This window comes from Sphaeramia orbicularis, chromosome 13, assembly GCF_902148855.1.
Source record: "Sphaeramia orbicularis chromosome 13, fSphaOr1.1, whole genome shotgun sequence".
Taxonomy (NCBI): Eukaryota; Metazoa; Chordata; class Actinopteri; order Kurtiformes; family Apogonidae; genus Sphaeramia; species Sphaeramia orbicularis.
Genome location: NC_043969.1, coordinates 45,757,691 through 45,784,402, shown reverse-complemented (window position 1 = coordinate 45,784,402; position 26,712 = coordinate 45,757,691). Strand labels below are relative to the sequence as shown.

At 37.8% G+C, this 26,712-nt stretch overlaps 1 protein-coding gene across 3 annotated transcripts in view; it reads right to left on the bottom strand.

Annotated features, from left to right (window-relative positions):
- Positions 1 to 26,712, bottom strand: part of LOC115431332 (unconventional myosin-VIIa-like) — a 70,027-nt gene that overhangs the window by 4,080 nt on the left and 39,235 nt on the right. For all 3 annotated transcript variants that reach the window (XM_030151607.1, XM_030151608.1, XM_030151606.1), the window contains 28 exons: positions 25,902 to 25,994; positions 23,021 to 23,115; positions 21,916 to 22,000; positions 21,580 to 21,798; positions 20,480 to 20,587; positions 19,490 to 19,699; positions 19,013 to 19,219; positions 17,394 to 17,570; positions 17,207 to 17,296; positions 16,741 to 16,868; positions 15,508 to 15,634; positions 15,277 to 15,396; positions 14,299 to 14,472; positions 12,973 to 13,200; positions 12,698 to 12,865; positions 11,674 to 11,791; positions 11,287 to 11,413; positions 10,546 to 10,715; positions 8,203 to 8,393; positions 7,179 to 7,300; positions 6,067 to 6,224; positions 3,981 to 4,134; positions 3,698 to 3,853; positions 2,113 to 2,218; positions 1,917 to 2,030; positions 1,737 to 1,824; positions 999 to 1,105; positions 56 to 241 (listed from right to left, as the gene is read on the bottom strand). In XM_030151607.1, the coding sequence (XP_030007467.1) occupies positions 56 to 241; positions 999 to 1,105; positions 1,737 to 1,824; positions 1,917 to 2,030; positions 2,113 to 2,218; positions 3,698 to 3,853; positions 3,981 to 4,134; positions 6,067 to 6,224; positions 7,179 to 7,300; positions 8,203 to 8,393; positions 10,546 to 10,715; positions 11,287 to 11,413; positions 11,674 to 11,791; positions 12,698 to 12,865; positions 12,973 to 13,200; positions 14,299 to 14,472; positions 15,277 to 15,396; positions 15,508 to 15,634; positions 16,741 to 16,868; positions 17,207 to 17,296; positions 17,394 to 17,570; positions 19,013 to 19,219; positions 19,490 to 19,699; positions 20,480 to 20,587; positions 21,580 to 21,798; positions 21,916 to 22,000; positions 23,021 to 23,115; positions 25,902 to 25,994 (4,026 nt within the window). The remainder of the gene's footprint in view (positions 1 to 55; positions 242 to 998; positions 1,106 to 1,736; positions 1,825 to 1,916; positions 2,031 to 2,112; positions 2,219 to 3,697; positions 3,854 to 3,980; positions 4,135 to 6,066; positions 6,225 to 7,178; positions 7,301 to 8,202; positions 8,394 to 10,545; positions 10,716 to 11,286; positions 11,414 to 11,673; positions 11,792 to 12,697; positions 12,866 to 12,972; positions 13,201 to 14,298; positions 14,473 to 15,276; positions 15,397 to 15,507; positions 15,635 to 16,740; positions 16,869 to 17,206; positions 17,297 to 17,393; positions 17,571 to 19,012; positions 19,220 to 19,489; positions 19,700 to 20,479; positions 20,588 to 21,579; positions 21,799 to 21,915; positions 22,001 to 23,020; positions 23,116 to 25,901; positions 25,995 to 26,712) is intronic.

Sequence of the window (26,712 nt, the reverse complement as noted above, 5' to 3'; positions counted from 1 at the left end):
ACACACACATACAAACATCAGGACGTTCACCGGTGCGTCGTTCTGCAGGTTTTACCCTCTTCCAGTCGTCTGGAGACATCTGACGGATCAGGTCCTGAGGAACCAGTTCCCGGAGCATCTTGGGAATCGTAGGAAAGTGAGATTTGTCATCTTCAAACTTGACGCGGTAGATGAGCGCTGCCAGATGGAAAACCTCTTCTCTGGAGCATTTGTGGTATCCACGCAGATATTTAGGCAACTCCTGATCAGAAGGAGAGCAGAGGAAATAAATTATAAAGTACATGACAAACTGGTTAAAGGTACCAGATGGAAAAAGACATTTGTGCTCAAACATAATAATAAATTAAAGCCAAGAAATTTAGATCATATTTTACTTTAAACTGTTCAACAAACTGTAGTTTATGAACTTAGTATCAGAACATCATGAACTGAAGTTGGACAATTCTTGCAACAGGGCACTTCAATGAAACTGAATACTTCCCTTATAGCTGACTTTAATTTATAACATTTATTTAAATCCAGAAGTTTTTTGAGGCGGGGTGAAAAAATTATCATTATATCTGAGTATTTTCAGATTGTTGGAATTATATTTATCAAGATGTAAATTTTTCTTTAGGGTTTGCTAAACATTCTGTTAAGTTTTCTGATCATTAAGAAGAGTTGAAAACCACTAACAACCGTTTTTTACATTCTATTTTTTCAATAAGAACTCAGCTCATTTTCTTTATGAAAATAAAGACAATGAAGAAAATCTGAGACTCAGTGTATTTTTGTATTTCATCTTTTACCCCGTTTCCAGTGTTTGTTTTGTTCATTTTTTTCATCTGAAGTCTTACAAATAAATTCTAACCACCAGTATCCATCCACCGTCTTTAACTTTCACTAACCTTTAAACAGCAAAGACATAAAAGTGATACTTTTGGTGGAAATGGCAGTAAAAATATTCCAGAACATTCATTATTTTTTGAAGGGTTGTGACGGTGTTTCCGTGGCTGTACCTGGTAGTAGTGGAAGATGGAATCAGCAAAGGAGTCCTTCCCTGGAACGGTGTTTGTCCACAACTTCTTCATGAAGAAAACCTGGTACGTCAGAGAAGGAACAATCCCTGCAGCGAGGAGGGAAAACGATGGAATCAGTCTCAAACAAAAATCTGATTAGTTCTGTTCAACAATAGAAGGATACGGTTATATAGTGTAACGGCAGTGGGATTAACAAATATGGTCAGAATGGAAGTAAATGCACCTTTGTGTCCACGAAGGAAACCAGAGGGACTATCTGACACTACAGAAAAAATACTACTGTAATTAATTTTGTCGTTAATCTTTGACATCATTTGTATTGACATATTATTTGTATTGTACTGATGTGCCTCTCGGTCAGGTCTCCCTCAAAAAAGATTTCATCTCAAGGGACTTCCTGGTTAATAAAGGTTAAAAAAAAAAATCAATTCAAGGCTCTAATCACCACCAATGTTCTATCCTCCTGCTATTTATCATATGGAAAATATTAAATTTTTTTAGTTTTTTTTTTTTTTTTAATAATTCAGTCAAAATTCAAATAATTCAAATGGGCATTTAAAAGGGTTAAAACCCTGAAAATTGTTGAATGTTTGGTAGTTTTGAGCAGGGCTGAAGTTTAAGAGATTAAAAATATTGATTTTATAGCAGTTTTTTTTTCTGTGTACATTTGTGACATTTAGGTATTTGCACTCCAGATTTATCATCGGAGAAACCAACCGTCTTTGGCAGGACGAGACTTCTTGATCCAGTCTGTTAAATGTCGGACAAAGTCAAAGAAGAAATCTCCCTGTGGGACGCTGATCACCTGCAGAACACACAGATCCACATCAGCTGGTTCACATGATGATGAAGATGATGACGTTAAACACCTTCACCTCCAACAGGTCCACCTCTCACCTTGTCTGAGATTTTCACGAAGAGGCTGAAGCCTTCAGGACTTTTCAGCAGGAGTCTGGTCGAGATGTTCTGGCAGAAATCCTTGGCTTTGGTGCTGGACTCCACCTCGAACGCCTGCAGATCGAAACAAACGCTCGACACAAACGACCTGAAGTCTGACACGAAAAGTGGACACGAGTGAGGATGTGAGTCTGACCTCGTCTGTGTCGTCAGGGAAGTAGACTTTATGGAAAATCTGAGTGGTCTTGTGCTGGATGGCCTCCACTTCCACCAGATGAGGAGGATACTGCCTGGACCCGTTACTGTCGCCATGGCAACAACAACACAAAAAGCAGAGACTGAGGTGAGAGCTTGAAACGAGATGGAAGTGAACAAAACCAGCTGCGTGGATGAACAGAGGCATAAACTAACACACAATCTGTTTAAATATAGATCTGAAGTAGTAACGCACACATCTGATGTAAAAAATTGCTCTTATTTTTCTAGATTTCATTTTTTTCATGGTTTGTCATTTACACTTTTTTAAAGGGTAGTTTGTAGATGTAAACTTTTTCATAATGTAGTTTTATTTTTTTCATCCTAAAACACAGAAAAATTTGGAGTTGTCATTATTTATATATTGTTATGTTATCATTTTTCTGGTCCAGCCCACTTCAGATCATATTGGGAGGATGTGGCCTCTGACCCCTGCCTTAGTCTCATGTCCTTGTTTAATTTGGGTTTTCTTTGTTTTCTTGAGCTAATTAGATCCGACTTTACACTGGTCTACAAGGAAAATGCTTCTAGAATAAAAGTAAGGAAATTTTACCACATGAGAGTCACTGATAAAGAAAAATCAAGTCAAAAATGTTGGTTGGCTGAACTTTCCAAGATGCAGCCTTGGGTCAAAATGTGAAACTCAAGAATTAACGAGAGAATGGGTTTGACTCAAAAGGAATATTTGTCTCAGAGCTACGAGATCTACTTCAAAACACTGTCTGCACATTAGAATACATTCACTTTACAGGTTCTATTTAGTGGAAGATTCATAAAACTATTATATAAATGTACAGAAACCAATATATATGTGGAATAACACTTAATCATACACCTTGAAAACATCAGCAAACCGGCCCTTTTGTCATTTATTTTCCAATTAATCTTATTAAAATACATAACATTTAGCACATTTAATCTCTGAAGCAAATCATTTCTAAAAAAATTGTAGACCAGTGTTATTGATCCCACAATGGGGAAATTCAACAGTCAAGGCAGCAACAGAATAAAGTGCAAGAAAAAAGCGCACATGCATAAACAAAGTGCACAAAACCAACAATATAAAACAAGTCATTCCAGGCACAACAAACCCCACCCCTCACATGTATTGTAGCTTATTTTGGCATCGATCCAGCTGATGTCAGCATATCAATTGCCTCTATATATGTGCCAAATCTGAAGTAAATCGAAACAAAATTGATGTTTTTATAGGCATTTAAAATTTTGCCCATCATAAGTGAATGCAGGGGGAAAAAAAAGACTAAAAAAATTCATAAGAAAGTTGACTTTTGACCTACTTTTTCCCAAAAATGTAACCACATCTATTCTGAGTCACTGGTAATTTATAAACCAAATTTGGTGAGAATTCAACCAATAGTTTTGTTGCTAGAGTGTTAACAAAAAGAAACAAACTGAACTAACAACAATACCCTTTGCCTCCCCTTCGGGGGGCGGGGTCATAAAAAGTACCAATAGTAATGGTGAAATGAACTCTCCACTGGAGGTGAATACAGTCCGTCTGTTACCGTAGCGCCTTGTGCAGCCTCTGCATACAGTCTCCGGCCAGCGGGTGGTGTTTCTTGGACTGGAGGAAGCGCTGGATGTGCGGCAGCAGCACGTTACTGGGAGGAAACAGACCAGTACACAACCACAGCAGCTCCCAGCCTTTCTCCTCACTGTACCTGTACAACACACACACACACACACACACACACACACACAGATTAATGATGTAACAACCTCCTGTTTCTGTTTCACTACATGACAGTCCGATGCAGCAGCTGGAGGCAGTGCTGACAGGTTCCGTACTTGACGTGGTTGTCTGTGAGCTGTTTGATGATCTGACAGTAGATCTCGTCTTTCAGAGGTTCGGCCTTCAGCGCTCCTTCAAAGATCTGATCCGTCAGCTCGTTGACTGAGCGTGTCCGTTTGGACGGGTAGTCGCCCATGTATTTCATCATGGGTGGAAACGCGTCAAGGAATAAAACCTGAGGATCTTCAGCAGAATCTGGAGAGTGTGTCCTCAGATTTGTCATTTTACCTGTTTTTGAAGCCAGAAGTGACTGAATGCTAACTTATTCAAACACCACCAACACAGCTAACTAACACTGTTATGTTAAACACCACAGTGTCATTTCACTAACTTCATCAAAGTTAACACAGTTCATTGAGTTCAATAACACCTCTGTGTGTGGACTGTATAATCAGTGGTCCACCAACCTCGGCTCCAAACTCAGGTCAGTGCTCGACTGTCTCAAAGTGTAATACCACTGATTTGTTTTATTTTATCTAGGGATGCACCGATACCGATATGAGTATCGGCTCCGGTACTCAGTGTGTGTACTCGTACTCGTGAAAGATATCCGATACAAATGTACCGATACCACTTACGGCCGTTTGACATTCACAGTTCAGTGCAGCAGGTACGCAGCGGTGGAATAATGTGTGTGGAGTGTGAAGAGTGTGGAGATTTTTCAAAATAAATGACGGTGATAAAAGTAACGCTGACTGACAGTAACATTAAAGACACAGACAGATACAGACGCAGCGTTCTGTCTGTCCTCTGCGTACATTCCATCTGTTTTCCAGGTTCTGGCAGATGCGTAAACAGAATGAGAATACCAGCGGGAGTACGGAGCGGTGCAGACCCCCACCAACAGAAGTGAAAACCAAACTTATCACTCATTTTTCTTTTCTCTTCCTGCTGAAGCTAAACTGTTAAACCTTACGTGAAAACGCTGCAGTTAGTATCACATTAGTGTTGCCTCTGTCGTCTCCATGTTTATTACTGACTGTCTTCTTCTTCTTCTCAAAAAACTTTACTTTTCTTCGTGGTATTTGTCCAGTATGGTTAATTCAGAGCAGTGCCCCCTGGTGGATTAATTGACAAACGCTCATTCCAACACATTAAATGTCAGTAGCAGCACTTTGTTCCGGTCAGACTAATGACAACGACAATAAAGCACATTTACAAAAGGAACTAACAACTGGAATGGGATTATTAAGTACTCATATTGGTACTCGGTATTGGCAAGTACTCAAATGTAAGTACTCATACTCGGTCTGGAAAAAAGTGGTATCGGTGCATCCCTAATTTTAACCTTTATTTAACCAGGTAAGTTAGTTGTAATACCACTAATGGCCAGTAGGGGCTGACTATTAAGTGCTCTAAATCTGGAGAGTCAAATATACGGGCGTGCACTGAAACCAGCCCAAAGGCTCCAATCCAGCCCATGGGATGAACTTGTGAAAAGCAAAAAATACACTATTACACTACAATTCACAGTCAATGTCAAAATAATTTTAGTTCAGGTTCCACATACAAACCAATATGATCTACAGTGGATCAGTCAAATATTGTCATAACATAGAAATAATGACAACTACAAACTTTTCTCTTTCAGTGTGAAAAAGAAAAATTACATGAAAATGTTTACATTCACAAACTATCCTCTCACAAAATATGTGAATAAGCTGAACCTGAAATTCCTTAAGAGAAATAAGTGGAATTGTACCAATATTCTGCCTGTTAGTAAATGTTTTGTGTATTTGTAGTTTCACTGTGATCTGTAAGTTGTAATGAACATGTGTAAATGATAAACTGAGACATAATATTGTTAAAATTGCACTTATTTTTCTTAATAAATCTCAGGTTCACATTTTTTTAGGGCAGTTTGTAGATTTAAGCATTTTTCCTTAAAGTTTGGAGTTGACATTATTTATAGGTTATTATAGTATTATTTTGCATTATTGGGCGGCATGTGGCTCCTGAACATAAATGAGTTGGACATCCATGACCTTCAGTATCAGTGAGGGTTCAGTTCAGGTTATCTTAGTTTTACTGACAAAGGTTAAAGGCTGGCATCAGACCGGGCTGCAGCGTTGTAAAGGATATCGATGAAGGCCATGCAGCCTTCCTGGGACAGGTCCTCGTGGTTGACCACCTTCTTCAGCAGCGGCAGTTTGAGCGGCTCTCTGGTGCAGCTCCACATCTTGTCCTTCCCACGGTTCTTAGTGACCATCACTCTGCTCAGGGTGTGTTTGGGAGGAGGCCTGGAGGGACAAGGACAAGAGTCAGCGCCATGAAGGATGGAGTTTACAGGTAGGGTTCTGCAGTGAATCTATGGTTTTAACGTGGTAGAAAATAAAAACCCAAACCCCTGAAGAAACAACAGACACACGTGAAAGAAAAAGAGTTTATGATGATGTTGAAGAAAAACTGAAACTGAATAAAGACTCTGGGCCATAGATTCTGTCAAAGAATTTCATGTGGATAATTAACCTTCTGGTACGCGGGTGAGCACATTATGCACACTTTAGACTTCATGCTATAAAAGGTCAACATCATTTTTCACAACTTGTTTTAGGTCAGAATTCAAAAGTTGTTCCTTTTTTACATAATTTTTAAAATTCTGACCCAGCCACTAAAATCAACACATTGTAAACAATTGAAAAACTACTAACACCCTTCTCCAAAGTGAGTAAAATATGCACATTAACACATTTTAGCATTAACATTTGACCCAGCACAAAAAATAATAATGCATATGAACCAATGTTGCTGTTAATCACTGATACATGCCAGGGTCCAAAAATTAAAGGAAAAAAAAAACAATAAAATTTTTATGTAGAATATTGAAAAAACAAAAAAAAAAGTTTTTTTATCAAAAAACATTTAAAGGATTAAAAACATCAGAGTTATTGAGTATTTGGTATTTTTGTTTATGGCTCAAGTTGATGAAATCCCAAAAAAAAACAAAACATTTAAAACAAACTGTATGAAAAATATTTGGACATCACTAACCCAATACGCAGATTTCACACTTTCGGTGATTAGGAAGGTCTGTGGGCGGGATACCAGAAGTTAACTACCTTTAAGTCATTTCATCTACTTGATAAATGTAACAAATCAGTCCAAACTGAACCCTTTTCCTCCAGGTTTGTGAGTTTTACTGTGTACGGTTGTTCTGCTTTGTGCTTCATTCATGTGTTTACTTCTGTTTTTACCTGAAGTAGTCGTATGAAAACTCCTCCAGTGTGTACGGCTTCAACCGGCCGTCAGTTTCTGGCATGACGAGCTGTGAGGCACGCACCGATTCCCGCTGGTCTGGTGTCATGGTAACCAGCGCCTGATTGGTCAGATCACAACACAGGTGTCAACAAGTCAAAGAGGAACACACATTAACAGTCAAAATTCATCATAAACTTTAAAACTATTAATTATTTTCTTCTCCGCAAATGAGACAAAAATCTATCAACAGACATGAACTAATTTACAGATTAAAAAAGAGATGAGTTGTATGTAAATTAATGACAAATGACAGGTGAACAAAAAAAAAAAAGATCAAGAAACAATGAATATCTCAAAAACAGAACAGCAAACGTTCATTTAGAAGACTTTCATGTCAGAAAAGTACTCGTGATTGAATAATCATTTCAAAATTCTGTATAATATTTGTCTTTACGCATTATGTGATGACATATATACCAAAACTGAAAAGACGAAGGGGATGGTATTTCAAGAAAGAACCTCGAGAACAGTTTTAGTATTCAAGTCGTACATTTTTAAGAAGAAAACAGTCCTCCTCTGAGATTTAAATAAGTACATTTAGAAGAAAAAAATGTATAAGAGAAAAGAAAACAGTATATTCAAAGCTTTATAAAGAATTAGAAAGTCAAATATTCTCTGAGATTAAAGCGAGTAAAGTTTATGAGAAAAAAAAATTCTCAGAAAAAAGTTCAGATATTGTCTTATATCATGAAGTTATAATTTTGCAAGAAAATACTAGAATTGTCTGAAATGAAAGACACAAATGCATGATGAAAAACTGTACTTTTTTCTTGTAAATACCCAATAATCTCAGTGTTAACAGATGTAATGTGCATCTATAATAACCCTAGTACCCTGTCATTATTGCCAGTTGTGGTTAAGTACGCCTCAGTTTCCTTCAGGTAAAACTCAGGGCTGCAGGTTTTCAGAGTCTCTGTTTACATCCGACTCATTCTGAAGCTGTTGCGTTCACTTTCTCACCACTATTTCTTGCTGGGGTCGGGTCATGGAGGGCAGGACGTAGACGCAGTCGGCCGGAAAATCTCCTTTATGTCCGGTTCTCTCGTTGACGCCGTGCGCCCAACCGGAGTTCAGGACCTGTTCCCCGGTGTCCTGGTCCAACAGGATCAGGTCTCCCTTCATGAAACTCAGGAACGTCGACTCATCCCCGGCTGAGGGAAAAAACACACAGCTGAAAACCAAGGAGATGATGATCTCCTGTTTCTGCTTTTACACATTCAACAACCTCTTATACGCATTAACTACTTCTATTACCGTGACCTGTACCTGATATTTAACCCTTTCATGCATGAATTATGAGAATTTTTCCTGAGTGTTTTTATTTCTCTTTAGTCATTAAAAAAAAAAAAAAAAAGCGTTTGAAAAAAAGTGTATGAACCTGTTTTTCATGGAGTTTCAGCTGGACACCATGCGTTTCATATTTCAAGCAAAGAAACATATTTACTGATATACTGTGTGAAATAAAAACATTTTTAATGCTGTTAATCTGATGTTTTCTCACATTTTTATCATACTCCAATACTAGTCATTTCTCACTTCATGAAGACAACATAATAAAATGACTTTTATTTAAAAAAAAAAATTATATTAATTACATTCTAATAACAAGCATTTGATTTCCAATCAAACATGTTAGTGCAGATCAGGTCTATCGAGAACAGCAAAGTTACAGTAATGGTATGAATTGCGGTGTATGAGATGATGCAAGAGCGTCCAATGTGTTGACTGATATGGAACTAAAACAACAAAACTCATGAATATACAAGAGAACAACTGGAGAATAGCTGTCCACTGTAGTGACCAGTATGCATGAAAGGGTTAAAGAACATTTGAGTCTATGTATGAATAATATAATAATAAGATATGACTTTACTGATCCCACTGTGGGGAAACTACAGTTTTTACAGCAGCAAAAATACAGGAAACAAAGTGCAGAAGACAGGCAAAACATTTAATAAAGCAGGAAATATAGGAGTATCCACTATTTAAATTACTTTTTCTGTACATACATACACTATATGGACAGAAGTATGTGGACACATTGAACTCAGGTGTTTCTTTTCTAACAGGGGTCTGGGATACAAAACAATAACAACAAATGTCATAATATAGTTTTATATTGGGATAAATATCATTGCATTGGTTAGTTTGGTTTAAATTGTTATTTTGCTTCCAAAGTGCCTCAGAGATGGTTTTGACTTAGATTCTCTCTACAATGATTTTTTTTTTTTTAATCTATGACTATGATTTTAAATGTTCTTCCTCTGAATTTCTTAAATATTTTTCAAGCTCTGACTGTAAATAATTTTCTACCACAACTAACCATCTACTTTCTTCACATCTCACTTAAGGAAACTCTCCCATTAAACGTTAAGGAAATACTGATGTTTTTAGCTCAAATCAGCAGGAACAGTGTGTCCCGGTATTTTTTTTTTTTTTTTTTTCCAACTATATTTATTGAACATTTTCAATGAACACGACAGACATATCAATTCGTAAACAGTCAATGCACAATCAAGAATGACATATCTGACTGTCAACACCCAACCCACAGGCCAAAGAAAAAAAATCAATCAATCAATAAATAAATAAATAAAAAATAAGGAAAAACATAAAAGAAAACCAAAAACAGAAACCATAAATAATGATAAAGAAACTCAAATCGTAAAAGTAAAAAGGTAGTATAGTACACAGAAATAAGAGAAGAAAGGAAAAGACTACACATAATTTCTCATTCTCTCCTTTCCCCTCTTTCTCAATGATGTTTAATCATCTATATTCTGAGGAAAATTTAAATTGAAATACCGTAAAAATGGATCCCAAGTGGTATGAAATGATTTAATTGAGCCGTGTGTCTCGGTATTTTTGTCCATATATTTTATATTTACAAAATCAATGTTGAGGGAAATTAAGTAAAACCATCTCTCTGGCATTTTGGAGGTAAAAATAACAATTTAAACCAAACTAACCAATGCAATGATATTTATCCCAACATAAAACTATATTATGGCATTAGTCATTATTGTTTTGTATCCCAGACCCCTGTCAGAAAAGAAACACCTGAATTCAACATGTCCAGATACTTTTGTCCATATAGTGAATATATACATTTACATATATACATATTATTTACACATGGAAATGTCAACTAAACATCCCAAAACTTAACACCCTTTAGCATGAAGAAAGACACACGCCTAACTCTGTTAGCACCATTCCTGATTCATATGTGAGTCACATTTGTTGAACTTTTACTTATTATAAATCCTAAATTAAATGATGTCATTGCTGCTCTGGACTTACCCGGGTCGGGGTTATCCTGCAGTGTCACCACGAACTTTGACCTCTTCCTCAGCCCTTCCAGGAAAGTCACCACAAGGTCACGGATGTCGTCGGCGTTGTTGGAGGTGAAGGTGTACTCGTCACCTTTGATCGTGGCCAAAGTGAAACTCTGACCCTGTAACTTTCCTCCCCTGAAAAAACAAACACATCCTCTGAAATAAAGAACTAGAGGCTGAACGTCACTGTGACATCAGAACCTTCTGCAGTAATTACACGTCAGTGTTTCAGAGGTCATGATAGATATAATCATAACACATCTGGTGAAAGGTTGAAAATAAACTTACTAAAAGTGAGTATCTGATGAAGAAAAACATACAAAAAAACTCCACAAAGCAACTAAAAGAAAGATAAGAAATTTAAATGAGATGGTATCAAGTAGATGAAAAGAAAAGAGGAAAAACTAGAAAAGAAATGGAAAAAAGCAAATAAAGACACAAGTGTTCCAGGCAGATCCTTCAGGTTCTGTTGATTAGGTGAGTGGATGCACCTGTGGTTCCACCACAGCTGAGGGGGATTGGAAAAAAAACAAAAAAAACAAAACTACAACAGAAGAGAATCAAGAAAAAAACAAAAGAAAAAAGACAAGAAAGGACAAGAAATGAAAACGAATTAAATCAGAAAAGGAAAAAACTACAAAAGAAAACAAGAAAAAAAACAACTATAAAATAAAAGAAAATAAAAGAATCTCCCAGCATGCCTCACCTGCTGCTGGAGACTGCAGTGATTTCTGGGAAGGAGAGTTCAAGGAGGACCTGTTCCTGCTCGTCTACAAAGTAAACCCCGGTCCAGTTCACAGCGACGATCAGGTCGTTTTTGGGCAAACTGGGACCTAAGAGGGAGAAAAGTCCACAAGTCATCTTCAGACAAACAAGTTAGAAAGATTAGAGACAGTAGAGTTTCCAGAAGCTTCTATGAACAACTACCGACCAAACAAATGACAAGCTCAGGTCGCCTGGTAACAGGTTTTATCAGAAACGACAGAGTTGTGTAAAGCAAAGCAATTTAATAATAAGGATGAATAATGAAAATCCAAGCAAACAGAAGATCTGGTCATATGTTTCTGTACAGAGGAGGCAGGTGTTTATTTACCAGAGAACTTAAAGGCTTCGTAGAAACGTGAGAAAAGCAGAGGCCATTTGTGGCGAGCGAAGTCCACCACTTCCTCCTTCACCTTCAGAGGATCGAACCTCTTCTGAGTGTAGATGCTCTGAACAGAAACACAAACGTTCAAATGTTCAAGAGAAGAGAAACTGTGACGCCTCGCAGAAGGTGGAGAATGAAGAGTGAACTGTAATAAAACCTAGATATTAAATAACTGTGAGAGTTAAATAATGATTCTTTACTCATACAGTATGTAGGCAAATGCAAAACTGGATACATTTATTTGGCAGATTTATGTTAACTATTCAGATTAACCCATACAGACCCAGTGCTACTTTTGTGTCCGTTCCCAAATGAATTTTTTTTATTTAACCTTTCTTAAGTCATTTATATCCATTTATTATAATATTAAATCCCGTATTTTGCATTTTTCTGAGAAAATTAAGTATTTTCCTATATTTAATTTAAAACTGATCATGTAGATGTTCATAAAAGCTCAGAGTAAAGTTGCAGGTTATTGTATCAAAAAAACAGAAAACTGAAGAAAAGTGACTTTTTCAGCAAAATACATCTTTCATTTCACATAAAACAAGCATCTCCATCCACTGTCATTGATCCAACTCCATGGGTTTTATTGGTGAATCAATGTTGTAGAAGGTAACGGTGTTTCCATGGTAACTATGGAGCCTCTGAATGTCCAAATGAGTCATATCTGATGACCATGAAAAGATGACAAACTACATTTTACACCAATTATTTACATGTATGGATAGGATTAGTGGATCAACAGGTATTAAACAGTTTAGATCAGTAGATGCTTTTGGTCGCTGATGGCTGTTTAGGTCCTTGAGGCCTTAAAAACTCTTTCCAAAGTGCAGATTTTCTAAACACAGGCCCAGAACATGTGAACAAAATGTTAAAATAAATGGAAACAGAAATAATGACACGTCTCCTTGATAACCTGTAATAAGTCAGTTTGGGTCTTTGAGGGTTAAACTGATCTAATAAGTACCTTTTTGTGGGCGGCCATGATGAAATGAGCCCATTTCTCGACCGTCCTGGAGGTGCTGATCTCTCTGTCAGGTATGTACGATGGGATGAGGCTCAGCAGACGTTCCAGAAGGATCTCTGAGCCGTAGTCGACATAATACTGCTGAGACGCCAGCTCCGCCAGGTCGTCCTGACAACGGGACAGAGGAAGATACAATCAGGATGTGAATATAGTGAGTGTGAATGAAACAGAGGAGTATGACTGTCCATCAGATGTGGCTGAACAGCAGCAGTCACCCTGTCACAGCGGTATTCTCCAAACTTGACTCCTCTGACGGTCTGCTGGTAGATGAGGTTGGTGGCGACCTGGTCGTCCCCCGGGCTGTGCCACGGTGTGAAGATCTCCTTCCTGAAGAACAGCCTCCAGGGGGCATTCCTCTCCTGGGCGCCCTGCTCCTTGGCATACTGTTCACACTGCGACACAGCGTCCATCACATGGTCATTCCCGCTGCCCAGTGACGACACCTGCATCAGTACAAACACATTATTACAAACATTTCCTACCCTACCGCTACATATTTATCTCTGTTCTTTGTAGCTGAGGGTGAGCATGACTTCATTATAGCCATCATTCAATATTCAGTACTATTATTATTATTATTATTATTAGAATTATGAAGCTTGAAAGTGTGGTCTCAGATTTGGCATTTTACCTGTTTTTGGAGCCAGAAGTGACCATATGTGGACGGTGAAACTCACCAAGCTAATGTTAACTTATACCACCCACACAGCTAACTAACACTACTATGTTAAACACCACAGTGTAATTTCACTAACTTGATTAAAGTTTACACAGTCGGTTGAGTTTGTTAACTCGACAAGATCAAGGGTGTCAAACATAAGACCCATGGGCCAAAACCGGCCCACCACAGATCCACCACCACCACAAATCTGGCCAGTGGGATGAATTTGCAAAATTTACACTGAAGATATTAACGATCAAGAGTGTTGAACTCATTTCCACCAAATTTGATCTCAAGTGGGTCAGACCAGTAACATAATAGCAGAGTAACCAATAAATATGGATAACTCCAAAATCCAAACTAAATTTTTACAATATTCTGCCTGTTACTAATTTTTTTGTGTCTTTGTGGATCCATTGTCATCTGTAATGTATATATATAAATGGGGCATAATATTGTTAAAATTGCACTTATGTTTCTTAAAAAATTACAGGTTGTTCAGGATATTCATTATTTTTTGCAAAAGGAATGTTTAATTTTACTTTTTGCATTAAATCAAAGAGAAACACTTGGAATTGTCAATATTTAGAGACAATTTTTCTGTTATTTTATTATAATTGATTGCTCTAGTAGGTCTTTAGATTGTTTTGTATATTAAATAATATAAATTCCTCAACTTTAATCATGGGTAATATGTTAATGAACAAGACCATAAAATTTTTTTTTACATAAATATCTGATTTATCTCATTTCCAACTTTACTGCACTGGCTTTATTTTGGAGCTGAGGTCCTTGCCCTTTGGGTTAAACATAAACTCCTGACTTCAAAATGGCAGTTCATAAACCATCTTCATTATTCATCTTCTTGGTGCGTACCCACCTTATCAAACAGGGCAATGTAGAGAGAAAAGCCAAAGCGGTCTCTCAGGTTGATTTTGTCTGACAGGGCGTTGCAGAGCTCCCTGGCGGTCGTGGCTGAGTCTGTCAGCAGCGTTTTGGTCGTCCCGTCCATGAACGTCACTGGCAGCATGATGGGCTTCTTGGACTTGGTGGCCTGAACAGAGATTCCAGAACTTCAGGTGATGCACACCACATGACATCTACCTTTAAACTCGTATTCTGTCTTTTACTGAATGGGTTCTGTCATATCCATAAATATCCTGAATCCTTGAATTATTATATGCATGTTTTTTTAGTAAGAAGAATGAAGCAAAAAGCACATTTGTTTATCCAGCTTCTTATTTTCACTCCATGCAATTTAACCCAAATTTACTCCTTATATTTGCAAATCAGGCTCTTTACTTGAACTGAATTTAAGGAGAAATTACTTTTATATTCTATTAGTTTTGTTTTGCATCATTACAAGCCTTCCCAACATCAGCCAACACAGACAAAAACACTGTAAAAGATGCAACAAGTCAAAATGATAATAAAGATTAAAAGACCCCTGTTGTCTCTGATTTCATGTTTACTTTGTTTTATGATTTTATCTTGCAAAAGTTAACATCTACATTTCGCATCCGACAGTAAATGGAGACTGGATGGTGGAGAAAAGTTCTGATTTAAACATGGAAGTAACATTAATGGTCATTATTTTGAGTCTATTATTTTTACTTGATTTTTTTATGTTACAGTGGTTTAATAGTCTTTACTTTATATTAATTAACACCCAATAGAAATGTCCCTCTACAGCTGACTTCTAACTAATACACTCTGAGGAACTAAAGAGGCACTATCTGTTCTTCTACTGCAGTAAAAAGTGTGCACTTTTGCCTCTGTTTATATTTAAGTACCTCTGATTTCTATACAGACATCACTTCATTAATGTAACCATGAAGCTCCAGGTCTGTGTTTGTACCTGCAGCTCCAACCAGGATGGAGGTTGGGTTCTTGTCCCGTTAACAAAGGTTCTTCTCAGCCTTTCTTCACAGTACGGAGCGTAACCTGGAGGTCCGCTGTTGATGAAGTTCCTCAGGTACTGTAAAAATGACGAAAGAGAAATAAATGTAAGGTATACAGTTACAGCAAAACCATTTTAATTCAGCAATAAGACAACGTCATAATCCTAAATACTTTGGCGTCTTCTGACCTTGACGAACTTGTCTGACGGGGCAAAGCATCCAACACACAGCGAGATGAGGATCCATCCACGAGCGTGAGAACTCTTAGATGGGTTTTGACTCAGCTGTTTACAGATCTGACAGTAGATCTCATCCCTAAATACACACAGTTACATTAGTCTGTTTGTTTGACAAACACAGAAACAAACAACTGCATTTATTTCACCATTTAAACCTGTGAACATGGCACTGAAACATGTTTATAAAACCCAGAAGAACGTGGTTTCCTGTGGACGCTGATTTCTACCACTGTGAAGAAAAAAAACCTTTCAGTCAAAGTTTTTACTTTGACTTAAAATCTGAAAACAATGAGTTACGGTGTCAAAATAATGATAAACCTAAAAAATAATGGTAAAATTCCTCAACATAATGATAAACTTTGTCAAAATAATGACGTAAGATAAGATAAGATAACATACGATAAGATAAGATAAGATAAGTTATTACACTGTGGGTAAATTTTAAAGTTAACACTAGCAATATACAACAGGCAAGTGCAGAGAAAAGACAGGTAGAAAAACAACAAACGAGTGAAAAAACTAAATATAAAGAGGAAAAAATCTGGGATTTGTATGAATATTTATATAAATTTTGCATTAAATATAATTTACATAGTTGGGGGGAGTTACTGGGAACTGATATATGATAAACTTTCTCAAAGTAAAGATAAAATTCCTCAAAATAATGAGTTTGTGAAGGGAGTCTCATTATTATTATGATGCACTAAGTCAACATTTAGAGACTAGGAAAGCATTTGGAGAGCGCAGAGCTCTGCCAAGGCAGATCAGCCTCCCCAACCCCTGATCACCACCAAAATTTAATCATGTGTTCCTTGTGCCAGTATTAACATTTCCTGAAAATTTTATCCAAATCTGTCCATAACTTTTTGAGTTATCTTGCTAACAGTCGAACAAACAGACAAACCCTGATGAAAACATAACCTCCCCCGTTCCTTGGCAGAGGTAAAAATGGCTCATTAATGTGAGAAACTCGTCATAATTTGGACATAATGGACTGTTTTCATCACAGTAAACAGAGATAGTAACCCTCACCCTTCCAGTCTGGGTGATGTTTAATGTATTTAGTTACTTGTCAGGACTCAAATAAAACTAAAAATGCAAAAAGGTAAATCTGTGACACTAGAGAAACATCACAGTCTGGTCAATATTCATGTGAGTTTATGAAACTTTGTGTGTGTTTACCTGAGTCCAGGTCTCAGGATCCCATTCCCGATGATGAAGTGAAGTTTCTCCAGGTTGGATGTTGGCCGATCCTCCAGCATACTGTTACCATGGAGACCGTGTTCACCATCATTAAGCCGCTTTGTGACCTGAAATAGACCACATTGTAACTACTCTGTGGAACTGGATCTGTTGACCTTCAACTCAACCTGCACCCGAACCCGTAAATACAAACATGAATGGTGATGTAGTGTACGGAGACACTGTCTAACAAAACTTAAATTAAACATATTTGATTCACTCAGAAACACAGTGTGGGTGACAAGTACAACATCATTAATATCATTTATCATGTCTGTGGGATTTTTAAGACCTTTGAGTGTCAGATTTAAGGATTAATTATACATTTTAAGAAGAATTAAGCTTTGATTTAAGACAATCCCATTTAAGGCTTTTTAAAGATGCGCGGACACCCTGCCTATCCCACCTCCTCAGTGATCTTAGATTTCTTCTTCAGGGTCAGAGACACCAGTTTGTGTCGGACGCTGTTCTTCTTGTGGCTGTCGGAGTGAGGCGTCTGGAACCGAGACAACACAGGAAACAGGTGGTGAAACATCAACTCGTCAACATAACATGATGTAAACTCTTCATTGCCCACCTCTCCTCTTCCTCACCTCACCCTCTCCCTGCAGCGCCTGCAACTCTCGCTTGTATGTCTTCTTCCCCAGCGTCTCATAGATTTTGGTCATAATGGGGATCTTCTCACTCCCATCGCTGATAGCTGTGTGGTACTTGGGCTCTGGTAGGTCCCCCATGAACCGGAGAACTGTGATCCACACCGCCAGAGCAGCCTGAGGAACGAAGGGCATGTCAGGGATGAACATTTCAAGCAAAATTCATATTGATTATCAGTGGTGGTAATTAGTAATGACTACTCAAATGGAGTGATTAGTACTGTCATGGTTATTTATACAGATTTTGCAGTTTCAAGTATAGGGCAACATGGTCCTGTAGTGGATAGCAATGTCACCTCACAGCAAGAAAGTCCTGAGTTCGATTCCACCAACGGGGGTGGACTTTTCTGTGTGGAGTTTACATGTTCTCCCTGTGTTTGCATGGGTTCTCTCCGGGTACTCTGGCTTCCTCACATCATCCAAAGACATGCACTAATAGGCTAATTGGTTAATCTAAATTGCCCATGGGTGTGAATGTGAGAGTGATTGGTTTTCGTCTCTGTATGTCAGCCCTGCGATGAACTGGTGACACATCCAGGGTGTACCGTGCCTTCACTCAATGGTAGCTGGGATAGGCTCCAGCACCCCCACAACCCTCTCAAGGACAAAGTGGTTCAGAATATGAATGAAGAAGTAAATGGCAAAAACAACCACATATCAAATCAATTTTCATAATCACTGGCTGGTCTGACAACACAGGAAATAAGTCAATTACAAGTCATTTGTACTGTAAACTGTATAGCACATACAATGGGACTGAACTAAGATGACCAGAACTACTGGACAGTGACTAAGTCCAGTCCTAGGTCAGGTTTACATCACTTTGACAGACAGAACCAGTGGGAGGTGTCTCCACTATGCCTGAAGGACCTGATACCAGGTGTCACTAAAAACAAGGTCAAATAAGTAACATGTTGTATGTTAGATGGATTGTAAAATAAAGGAACAAACAAAAATGATAGTTTTAGGCTGAGTTTTGGCTGAGTTACGTTATTTTCACTGACTCCCATTTCATTAGTTTTTTTCTTCCCTATTTTTCCCTCTTTCATCTAATATATTTTTTTAGTTTTTCACTTGTCAGAAAAATCATATGCCATCCTAATGGAGTCAGTTAGTGAAGTGAGTGTTCAAGCATTCATTCATGTGTGATCTTAGAAAAGTACTAAGGCCTCAGCTGTAGGTTAACCTCTGGACAACATAACCAGTGCACCTTTGTTAGAGATACTTTATGCTATAAGACAAGGTAACACTGTCCCAAAGATGGTAGACAGAGATATCGTCCAGAAACACACATTGTTTTTCCACAACTATAAGACTGAGACCCGAGGAGGATTTTCTGATCACTGCCATGTAATTAACCATTCTTTTCTCCTTCTGGCAAGAATAAATCACCTGACTTAATTCACATCCTGGTTTTGCATGATATTTTCCTAACATCCATCTACATAAAAATCTAATCTACTCTTTCACTCCTCTGTCGTGTTTATAATCTGTCATACTGGGTGGTTACATGATTTTTTTGGTCCATGTCATTGTGTCAGAGGTCAATGGTGACGTACCAGCTGATCTCCTTCGTCATCGTGGAACAGCAGCGGCTGTTTGAGTGACCGTCGGACGTAGCTGTGAGATGTGTTTCCCTGAAAGTAAGTGGCGGCGAATTTGGCGAACTTGTACTCTGATAAATCCTCCTCATCGTCGTCCTCGGGCAGAGGAAGAGCCTCATCCAGGTCTTCCACCTCCAGCTCGTGGTAAGTTCGCTCCAGATCCTGCACAGGAGACAGAAGGTAAGAATTAAAAGCTTGGTTTATCTTTTCCAGAGACGCCATGACCTCCTTTATCTACATTCTGTAGCTGCTGCAGCACTGAAAAGCTGTCATTATTGATTAATAATTACGTAAACATATAAACATACAATATTTTTTTTTTTAAGCTGAATCAGAGATCTTTAATATGAAGCAAACGTTCCACCCCTTTTCCCCCTTCTGCTACAAAACATCCTAGATGAAACCTTGAAACCCCTCTGTTTGTTCTCTGACCTCGAAGCCAGTGGGGGCTTGTCCCTCCTGACCGGGGAGGGAGCTGGTCGTTCCCAAGAAGCCGAACATCTTGTCCACCATGTCGGAGTCGTTAACGGGCTCCTGTCGGGCCTTCTCCATCTGCTCCACCAGCTCCTTCTTCTTCCGAGCCTCCTCCTTCTCCTTCTTCTCCCGCTCGGCGTCCTCCTTCGCCAGCTGGGCCAGACGCTCCTGAAAAATAAAGACCGCATTAACCCTCAGATGCAGAAGTGGGTCAAAAATGACCCGGTGAGGTTGTTTCTATTCTTGCTATATCTTTGTAATGAAAAGTTATTATTTCATATTCCAGGTATTCCTCAAAAACATGTTAATGACATCACGCCATTTAAATTTTTTATTTACCTTCCATAGATTTTATGACATTGTAGTTTTTGTATTACTAGCCTAAGCTTCCATAGGTTGATCAAAAATGACCCGCATTCATTTTCAGTGGAATTTCATCTGGACCTTTGATTCATTCTACAGGAATACCAATGGACTCACTCAAAATGGATACTGACATTGTTCTATTGTTGTTATATACTAAATATTATATATTAAATATACTCTGTTTTTTAAATTCTCAAAATACTTTTTTATTTTATTTATTTCAAACATGAAATCATTTATTTGTAAACCAAAATATGAAATTAATGATTATTTTTAAAATGACAAAAACTACTTGATTTTAACACAGGTCATTTTTGACCCACTTATGGAAGAGTGGAGGGTCCAGACACTTGTGCATCTAAGGGTAAACGCTGAGCCAACTAGTATGAATAATGATTCCAAACTCAAAGAATATGACACTGAAAATGCCTTAAGAGTGTTTAAAATTCACCATAACAGTTAATCAGTTTCTCCCTAGTTTCCACATCTGTCTATAGCTGCCTTGGCTCTGGATGTGGATGTTATATAGATGCTGTGGTGTTAAAATGACACTCGAGGTGTCAGGGTTGCAGTTAAACTCGCCTGGTGTTTGCGTTCAGCCTCAGCCTTCGCTCTCTTCGCAGACATCTGGTTCCTCAGTTTGGCCTCTTCAGCCAGACGCATCTTCTCAGCCTCCAGCCTCCGGCGGTACTGAAGTCACAGAGAGAAGAGAATGTTCATCAGAAATAACAACAATGGTACATGAACAGCTTCTGTTCATAACCTCCCCATCTGCTGTATGTCTTTGGGCTTTACAGAGCTCATTCTTTGGATTCAAATATCCTCCTTCTGTGTAACTAATAACACTGATATAATAAAGGACATCATGATACAGCCCTGGAGTTTCTGAACTAAAATAATGTCAGCAGTGTTTTCAAAATGCTCCATTTAATGGGATTTAAAAGATCAGAATAGTGTGGATACTGCATGTAAACACAACATCACTTGTGTGTTAGTGTGAACAGGGTAATAAATGTTATTAAAAGATTAATGAATTAAATTAATCTGAAGAATTAAATTAAATTAAACAGAAGAAACTGAAACAGCAGGAACACTGATTACATTATATTAAGGTAGAGTATGGAAATGAACATGTTGTAGAAGTACTTCACTGACAGTTTAGTCTGAAAATACAAACAGAATTAACAAAGTAATTCTTACTTTTTCTGTAAAATATGCTTCAGAAACAGTTACTGCATGTCTTAACTATATAACAAATCTAAAAGACAAAAAGTCACCTCTCCATGTTTGAGTTAATGAACATACTGAGCTATTAATCTTCACAACAGCAGGTGGCGCTGTGAGTCTATTTTTATAGACATACTACATAATGCATCTCAGTTTAAGTTTATATTCAGACATTATAAGAATGAAAATCTTTTACCAACCTTATATTTTCAGCTTTTTTAGTTTAACTACATGTTTATATCATTCTTCTTAGGTAAAAAAGAAAATCCAAATCTCAGCAGCTACAATACTCCCTCTGTTGCAAGTAAAGAGCAGTAATAAACTGTAACAGACTAAATATATTGTGTGTTCCGTATCATTATAAAAACCTGCTTTATTTGTTAAGTTTTGCTTGTTAATTATCTCCACATTGATGGTCACATGTCTGTGGATCTCCTGGCATTCCATCTCTTTACCTCTCCCTTCAGTCTCTTGTAGAGGCGGCGGGCGATCATTCCTCTGGTGTACGCCTGGATGGTGATGACGGCCCAGAGCCGGTGTCTGAACGCCCGGCGGACCAGGAAACCCCGACAGCGACCTTGGAAGCGTGTGATTCGCTGACGGGCCACATGATACGAGGCGCACAACTTCCTGGATCGGACCAGGGCCTGGAGGCGCGAGAAGCCGGCTCGCATCTACAGACGAAGACAGAAAGAACAGAGGAGGCGATGAAAGATTATGTTCACTTTTTTTACAATGTGCATCACGTTGTTTAACAGCTGCCTGTGTGTAATGTCAATAAATACACTTACAGCGCCGTAGTTCTTCCTGCATTGATAACCTCTCCATGTCTTCTGGATCAACACAGCTGCTTTTCTCATCCTCAGGAAGTTAGATCTGATGGCAGACATTTAAGATTAATACATCACTGTGTTTTAAAGTTTAAAGGCAACATCCAGGCTGCAACAAATGATCTATTCATTCTGTATAGTATTTTCCCAATCAATTTATAAAATGGTGAAAACCTACATTTGAACATGTGGATTTCACAGATTTCAAAAATAAGTATCTTGTGACCTTTACTACAAATCTGATAAATTTTGGCATCTCTGAAAACCTTTGCACACTTCCCTACAGAAACTTGATTTGCTTATACCAGGGATGTAAAGCTCATTATCTTTCAGGGGCCACATTAAGCCCAATTTGATCTCAAGTGGGCCAAACCAGCAAATTAATAGCATAATAACATATAAATTTGACAACTCCACATTTTTCTTTTTGTTTTAGTGTAAAAAAATAACATTAAATAATGAAAATACTTACATTTACAAACTATCCAAACAAAAAAAAAAATGTAAATAACCTGAATAAACAGAAATTTCTTAAGAAAAATAAGTGGAACTAGCAGTATAGTGCCTCAACTTATCATTTCTACATGTGCATTACAGATCGGATTTATAAAGGCACAAAACATTTAGTAACAGGCAGAAAATTGTTAAAATTGTACTTCATTTTCTTTAGACATTTCAGGTTGTTCATATTTGTTCAGGTTATTCACATTTTATTGTTGAAGGATAGTTTGTTAATGTGAATATTTTCATGATTGAATGTTTTTTGCACTAAAACAAAAGAGAAAAATGTGGAGTTGTCATTATTTACAGGCTATTAATATCTTCAGGGTAATTTTTACACTTTGCAAATTCATCCCAAGGGCCGGACTGGAACCTTTGGCGGGCTGGGGTGAACCACGGGCCGCATGTTTGACACCCCTGGCATATACTTTATAAAGATTTATTGGCATGTGTTATGTATGTGTTGATGTTTGTAGATGTCACGATATTTAAGATGAGGTAAGATATCTTTTCTTGTTCCAGCAGGGAAATTTGTCTTGGTCAGTCGTGCTGTAAATGTTCCTACCTGTCCTTAAAACCTCGAACCACCTTCTGGATGAGGATGACCTTGTCTGTGATGGCCTTGTCTCTCTCAATCTCCAGCAACATGTCATGGTGATCCTACAGCAGCAGACGGAGGAGAAAAATAACAGATAGGAATTCAAAATGCACTACATATCTGAGCTGTGGTTCATCATCGTTACGAGGAATTCTAAGTACCGTAGTTATAATAGGTCCAAATTGCCACGTACAATTTAGACCTAAACCTGCATCACTCCACGTGAAGCACCTCCATGAGACTGAGAGTTTGTTTTATTTGCTGAACAAATTAATCTATCAGTATTGGCAAGGAATTTTCCAATCAGTGAATCCTTACTAAAATATAACAAAATGCTAACAAACACTGACAATCTGTAACTTACAATTGCAATGAGTTTTGCATGAATGGAAAATGCAACAGCCAGAGAAAAGTCCATGTCAGTAATGGAGTTTTGGGTTTTTTTTGTGCCTCAGACTTCTTTGTGGTTGTTGCATTTTAGACGAGACAAGATGAAGCACTAAGCTAAATGTGAAAAAAAAAACAAAAAAAAAAACAATGGACCTGTAGGTCACCAGTATGTTTTATCAAGAATCAATAAAAAGTTGAATTTGCAAGACTGTCAAGTTCTGTTTCTATGTTATAGTCCTGTGGTCTGGATGCAGATCAATCTCCCAATAGAAGTGGGTGGTACTTTCACTGGAGGAGAACTCAACTAATTAAATTAAAGTTCATATATGACTTCATTATCAGTGCTCAGTAGTAACTAAATGGATATCTCTAACTATTTACATGTTATAAGCCATCAAAATATGGGCCATTATAAGTAAAGGCAAATTTGTAATACTTCAAAATTTCATCAAAAATTCAAAAAACAAAATTTCTCAAAACTGTGAACAAACTTTGTAGAAATTGTCCCAAGGAAGAGACTTAGAAAATTTGAAATGAATCTGACCAGTACTTTTATCTGGGAAGATGTTTAAAGAATTTTCTAAGGAAGACTATGATGAAGATGAGGAAGATGACAAAAGACAATGACAACACCAGACGCAGTGCCTTCACACCAGCTTATGGCCTATAACAATATTTTATCCCACTGTCAACATGGAGCTTCACCTCAACTCTGCAACAAACAACAAAATGACAGACGTCCCTAAATGTGAAGTGAGGTTTGTTTTTATTCCCACTTAAATGGGGAAAAGGTGACATAAAGCTACAGTTACAGCACTTTTCCCTTCCATTTGAAAAACATGACACAAAAAAGGAACTCCATCTGCTAAACTTCTGTCTCTCTGTCCTGTGATCTGTCCATCTGTCCTCTGGCTCATGTGACCACGTCCTGTCTGGGAAATGTGGACACTGCCCTGCTGTCACCTCCCTGCACATCCCATGTCCTGTTCTGTTTCCTGTCCAGCCAAGCAGTACGCAGTTAGACTCAAACATGCAAATATGCAGTGGTTTTGTGAAAATAAAGCCGACATTTCAACATTACATTTAAGTGAGGACATGTCCCAGGTGTCCTCTGTGTGACACCTGGGGATCGGGTGCATCAAGTCAAAACTTTAGCTTCATTTTGATGTCACTTTGTTGGTAAGTATAATATTGCCTTTAAACTCATCCTTTTTGTTCTTTAGTTTAAACAGAAACCAGACCAGCAGAAGGTTTTAACAGGAGGCACTGAACAACAACAAACAAGTCTAAAGCATCTCCAGCAATAATATATCCACTCAGCCTCTGGAGTGAGAAATGACAGCATGACCACAGCGACCAGTTAACATTAGTACTATTTTTATAGCTATTGTTCTTACTATTTTCTTTCCTTTTTGTCTTGTAACATTTCCTTTATGTGTACATTCTGTGTTATGCTGCTACTGGAACCTTAATTTCCTGAGAACCCTCCCCAAAGGATTAATAAGGTTCTGTCTAATCGAATCAACTCAAATTGAATCGTATCAAATCGAACTGAATCTAATCTAGGCAAGGCAAATTCATTTATAAAGCACCGTTCATACACATGGTAATCTAAGTGCTTAACAAAGGCATAAAATTACATTTAAATCATAGAGAATAAAACATTGAATAAAAAGAAAGTGCAGAAACGATAAAAAATAAAGAAGGGAATCATGATCTAATCTAATCTCATCTCATCTCATGTAACTAAATCCAGTAACTATGACCAAACCTGTTCTCACACTGAGCAGAAAAACAAAACGCAAAGACACACACAATTCACCTGAGAGCAAATATAAAAGTACAGCCACATAATATTGGTGCCATTTCTATTAAAAGCACAGGGCTCCTACTGATAATTATGTATAAATAAATCAGACTTCACTGATGCAAAGATGCTAAAAACATTGCATTCCAGTTTCATTCACATCTTGAGCAAAACCATGACTGTTGGTGTCCTTAATACACATGCACTTTTTGTACTCACTACATTTGAGAATTCATTGAGGATGTTTTTATTCATTTGCTCAAAGACTCAGAAGACAATATTCTGTGATACTCTCAGATTGCTGCTGACTGTCTCCTGCACTTTATGACAAATATTGCACTATTGTTACACCTGCTGCAGTTACTGTCTTATCTGATGCTGTTCTGATCCATTATTCACCACATAAACGCTGTTTTTTTGTACTACCGCTGCTATTGTTAATAGACTTACATAAACACTTTATATTCTGTTATAGTTTATTCTTTATACCACTTATTCATTCTTATTCTATTTTTACATCTTCACGGCTTTTTTATTTACAAGGTGAGAGAAAAACGATACCTCAGTTCTACCCTTTGTCCTGTGCATCTAGTGAATTGACAAAAGAAAACTCTTCGAATCTTTGCTAAAATGATTCAGTACTAGTTCTACCTTGAGGAAGATCTTGGTTTTTCCCATCTGCCAGTCGTCATCTCTGCCGAGCACAGCCTCCGCGATCCTCTGACAGGTTCCCCTCAGGTCCTCCTAATGGGACACAAACACAGACGAATATACTGTATAAGACATCTTCTCCATTTTGACTCAGAACACCTGATCAGTTACACCAGTATCTGAGAGACCAACACCACCACAAGGCCTTTGATCAAATCGTCAGAAAGTGACCAGATGGGATGAGAACCGTGAAGCAACAACTTTTAGAATTAGTCAAAGTCTTGTCTCCTTCCTCAAAAATGTACAGTCTCAAAAACACCACTGGAGCCATGTATGTCTCCACTTTATATTTTCATTTTTGCATTTTGAGTAGTTAGCGATCTGTATTGCTGATTAGCATATCATAGCTGTTATCAACTGGTGGAACCATAGTCATGTGTTAGCAGAGGAGTCCCCAAGTCACCAATTCCGATCAAACAACATCTGGAGTCCCAAATTTGTTATGTACAGAAGTGGCTAGTTCAGTATTTTTTTTATTTTGGCTCTTTTCCAAGAGAGACTTCTTAATTAGGTTCCTCTGTGGTTAAATAAAAGATTAACAATAATCATCATCATCATCATTTTAGATGAAAAACCCCAAAAACCTGGTCCAAACAGCTTATTTTTCTCCACAGCCCAATCCAAACAGCAGAGATAGGGAGGAAACCACAACATATGGAGGTCCAAAGAAAACAGACTGCTGTTGGATTGTGGGAAAAACTGCACAGCGACCTGATAGAATCACACGTGTTTCATCGGAATTAGAGACAGG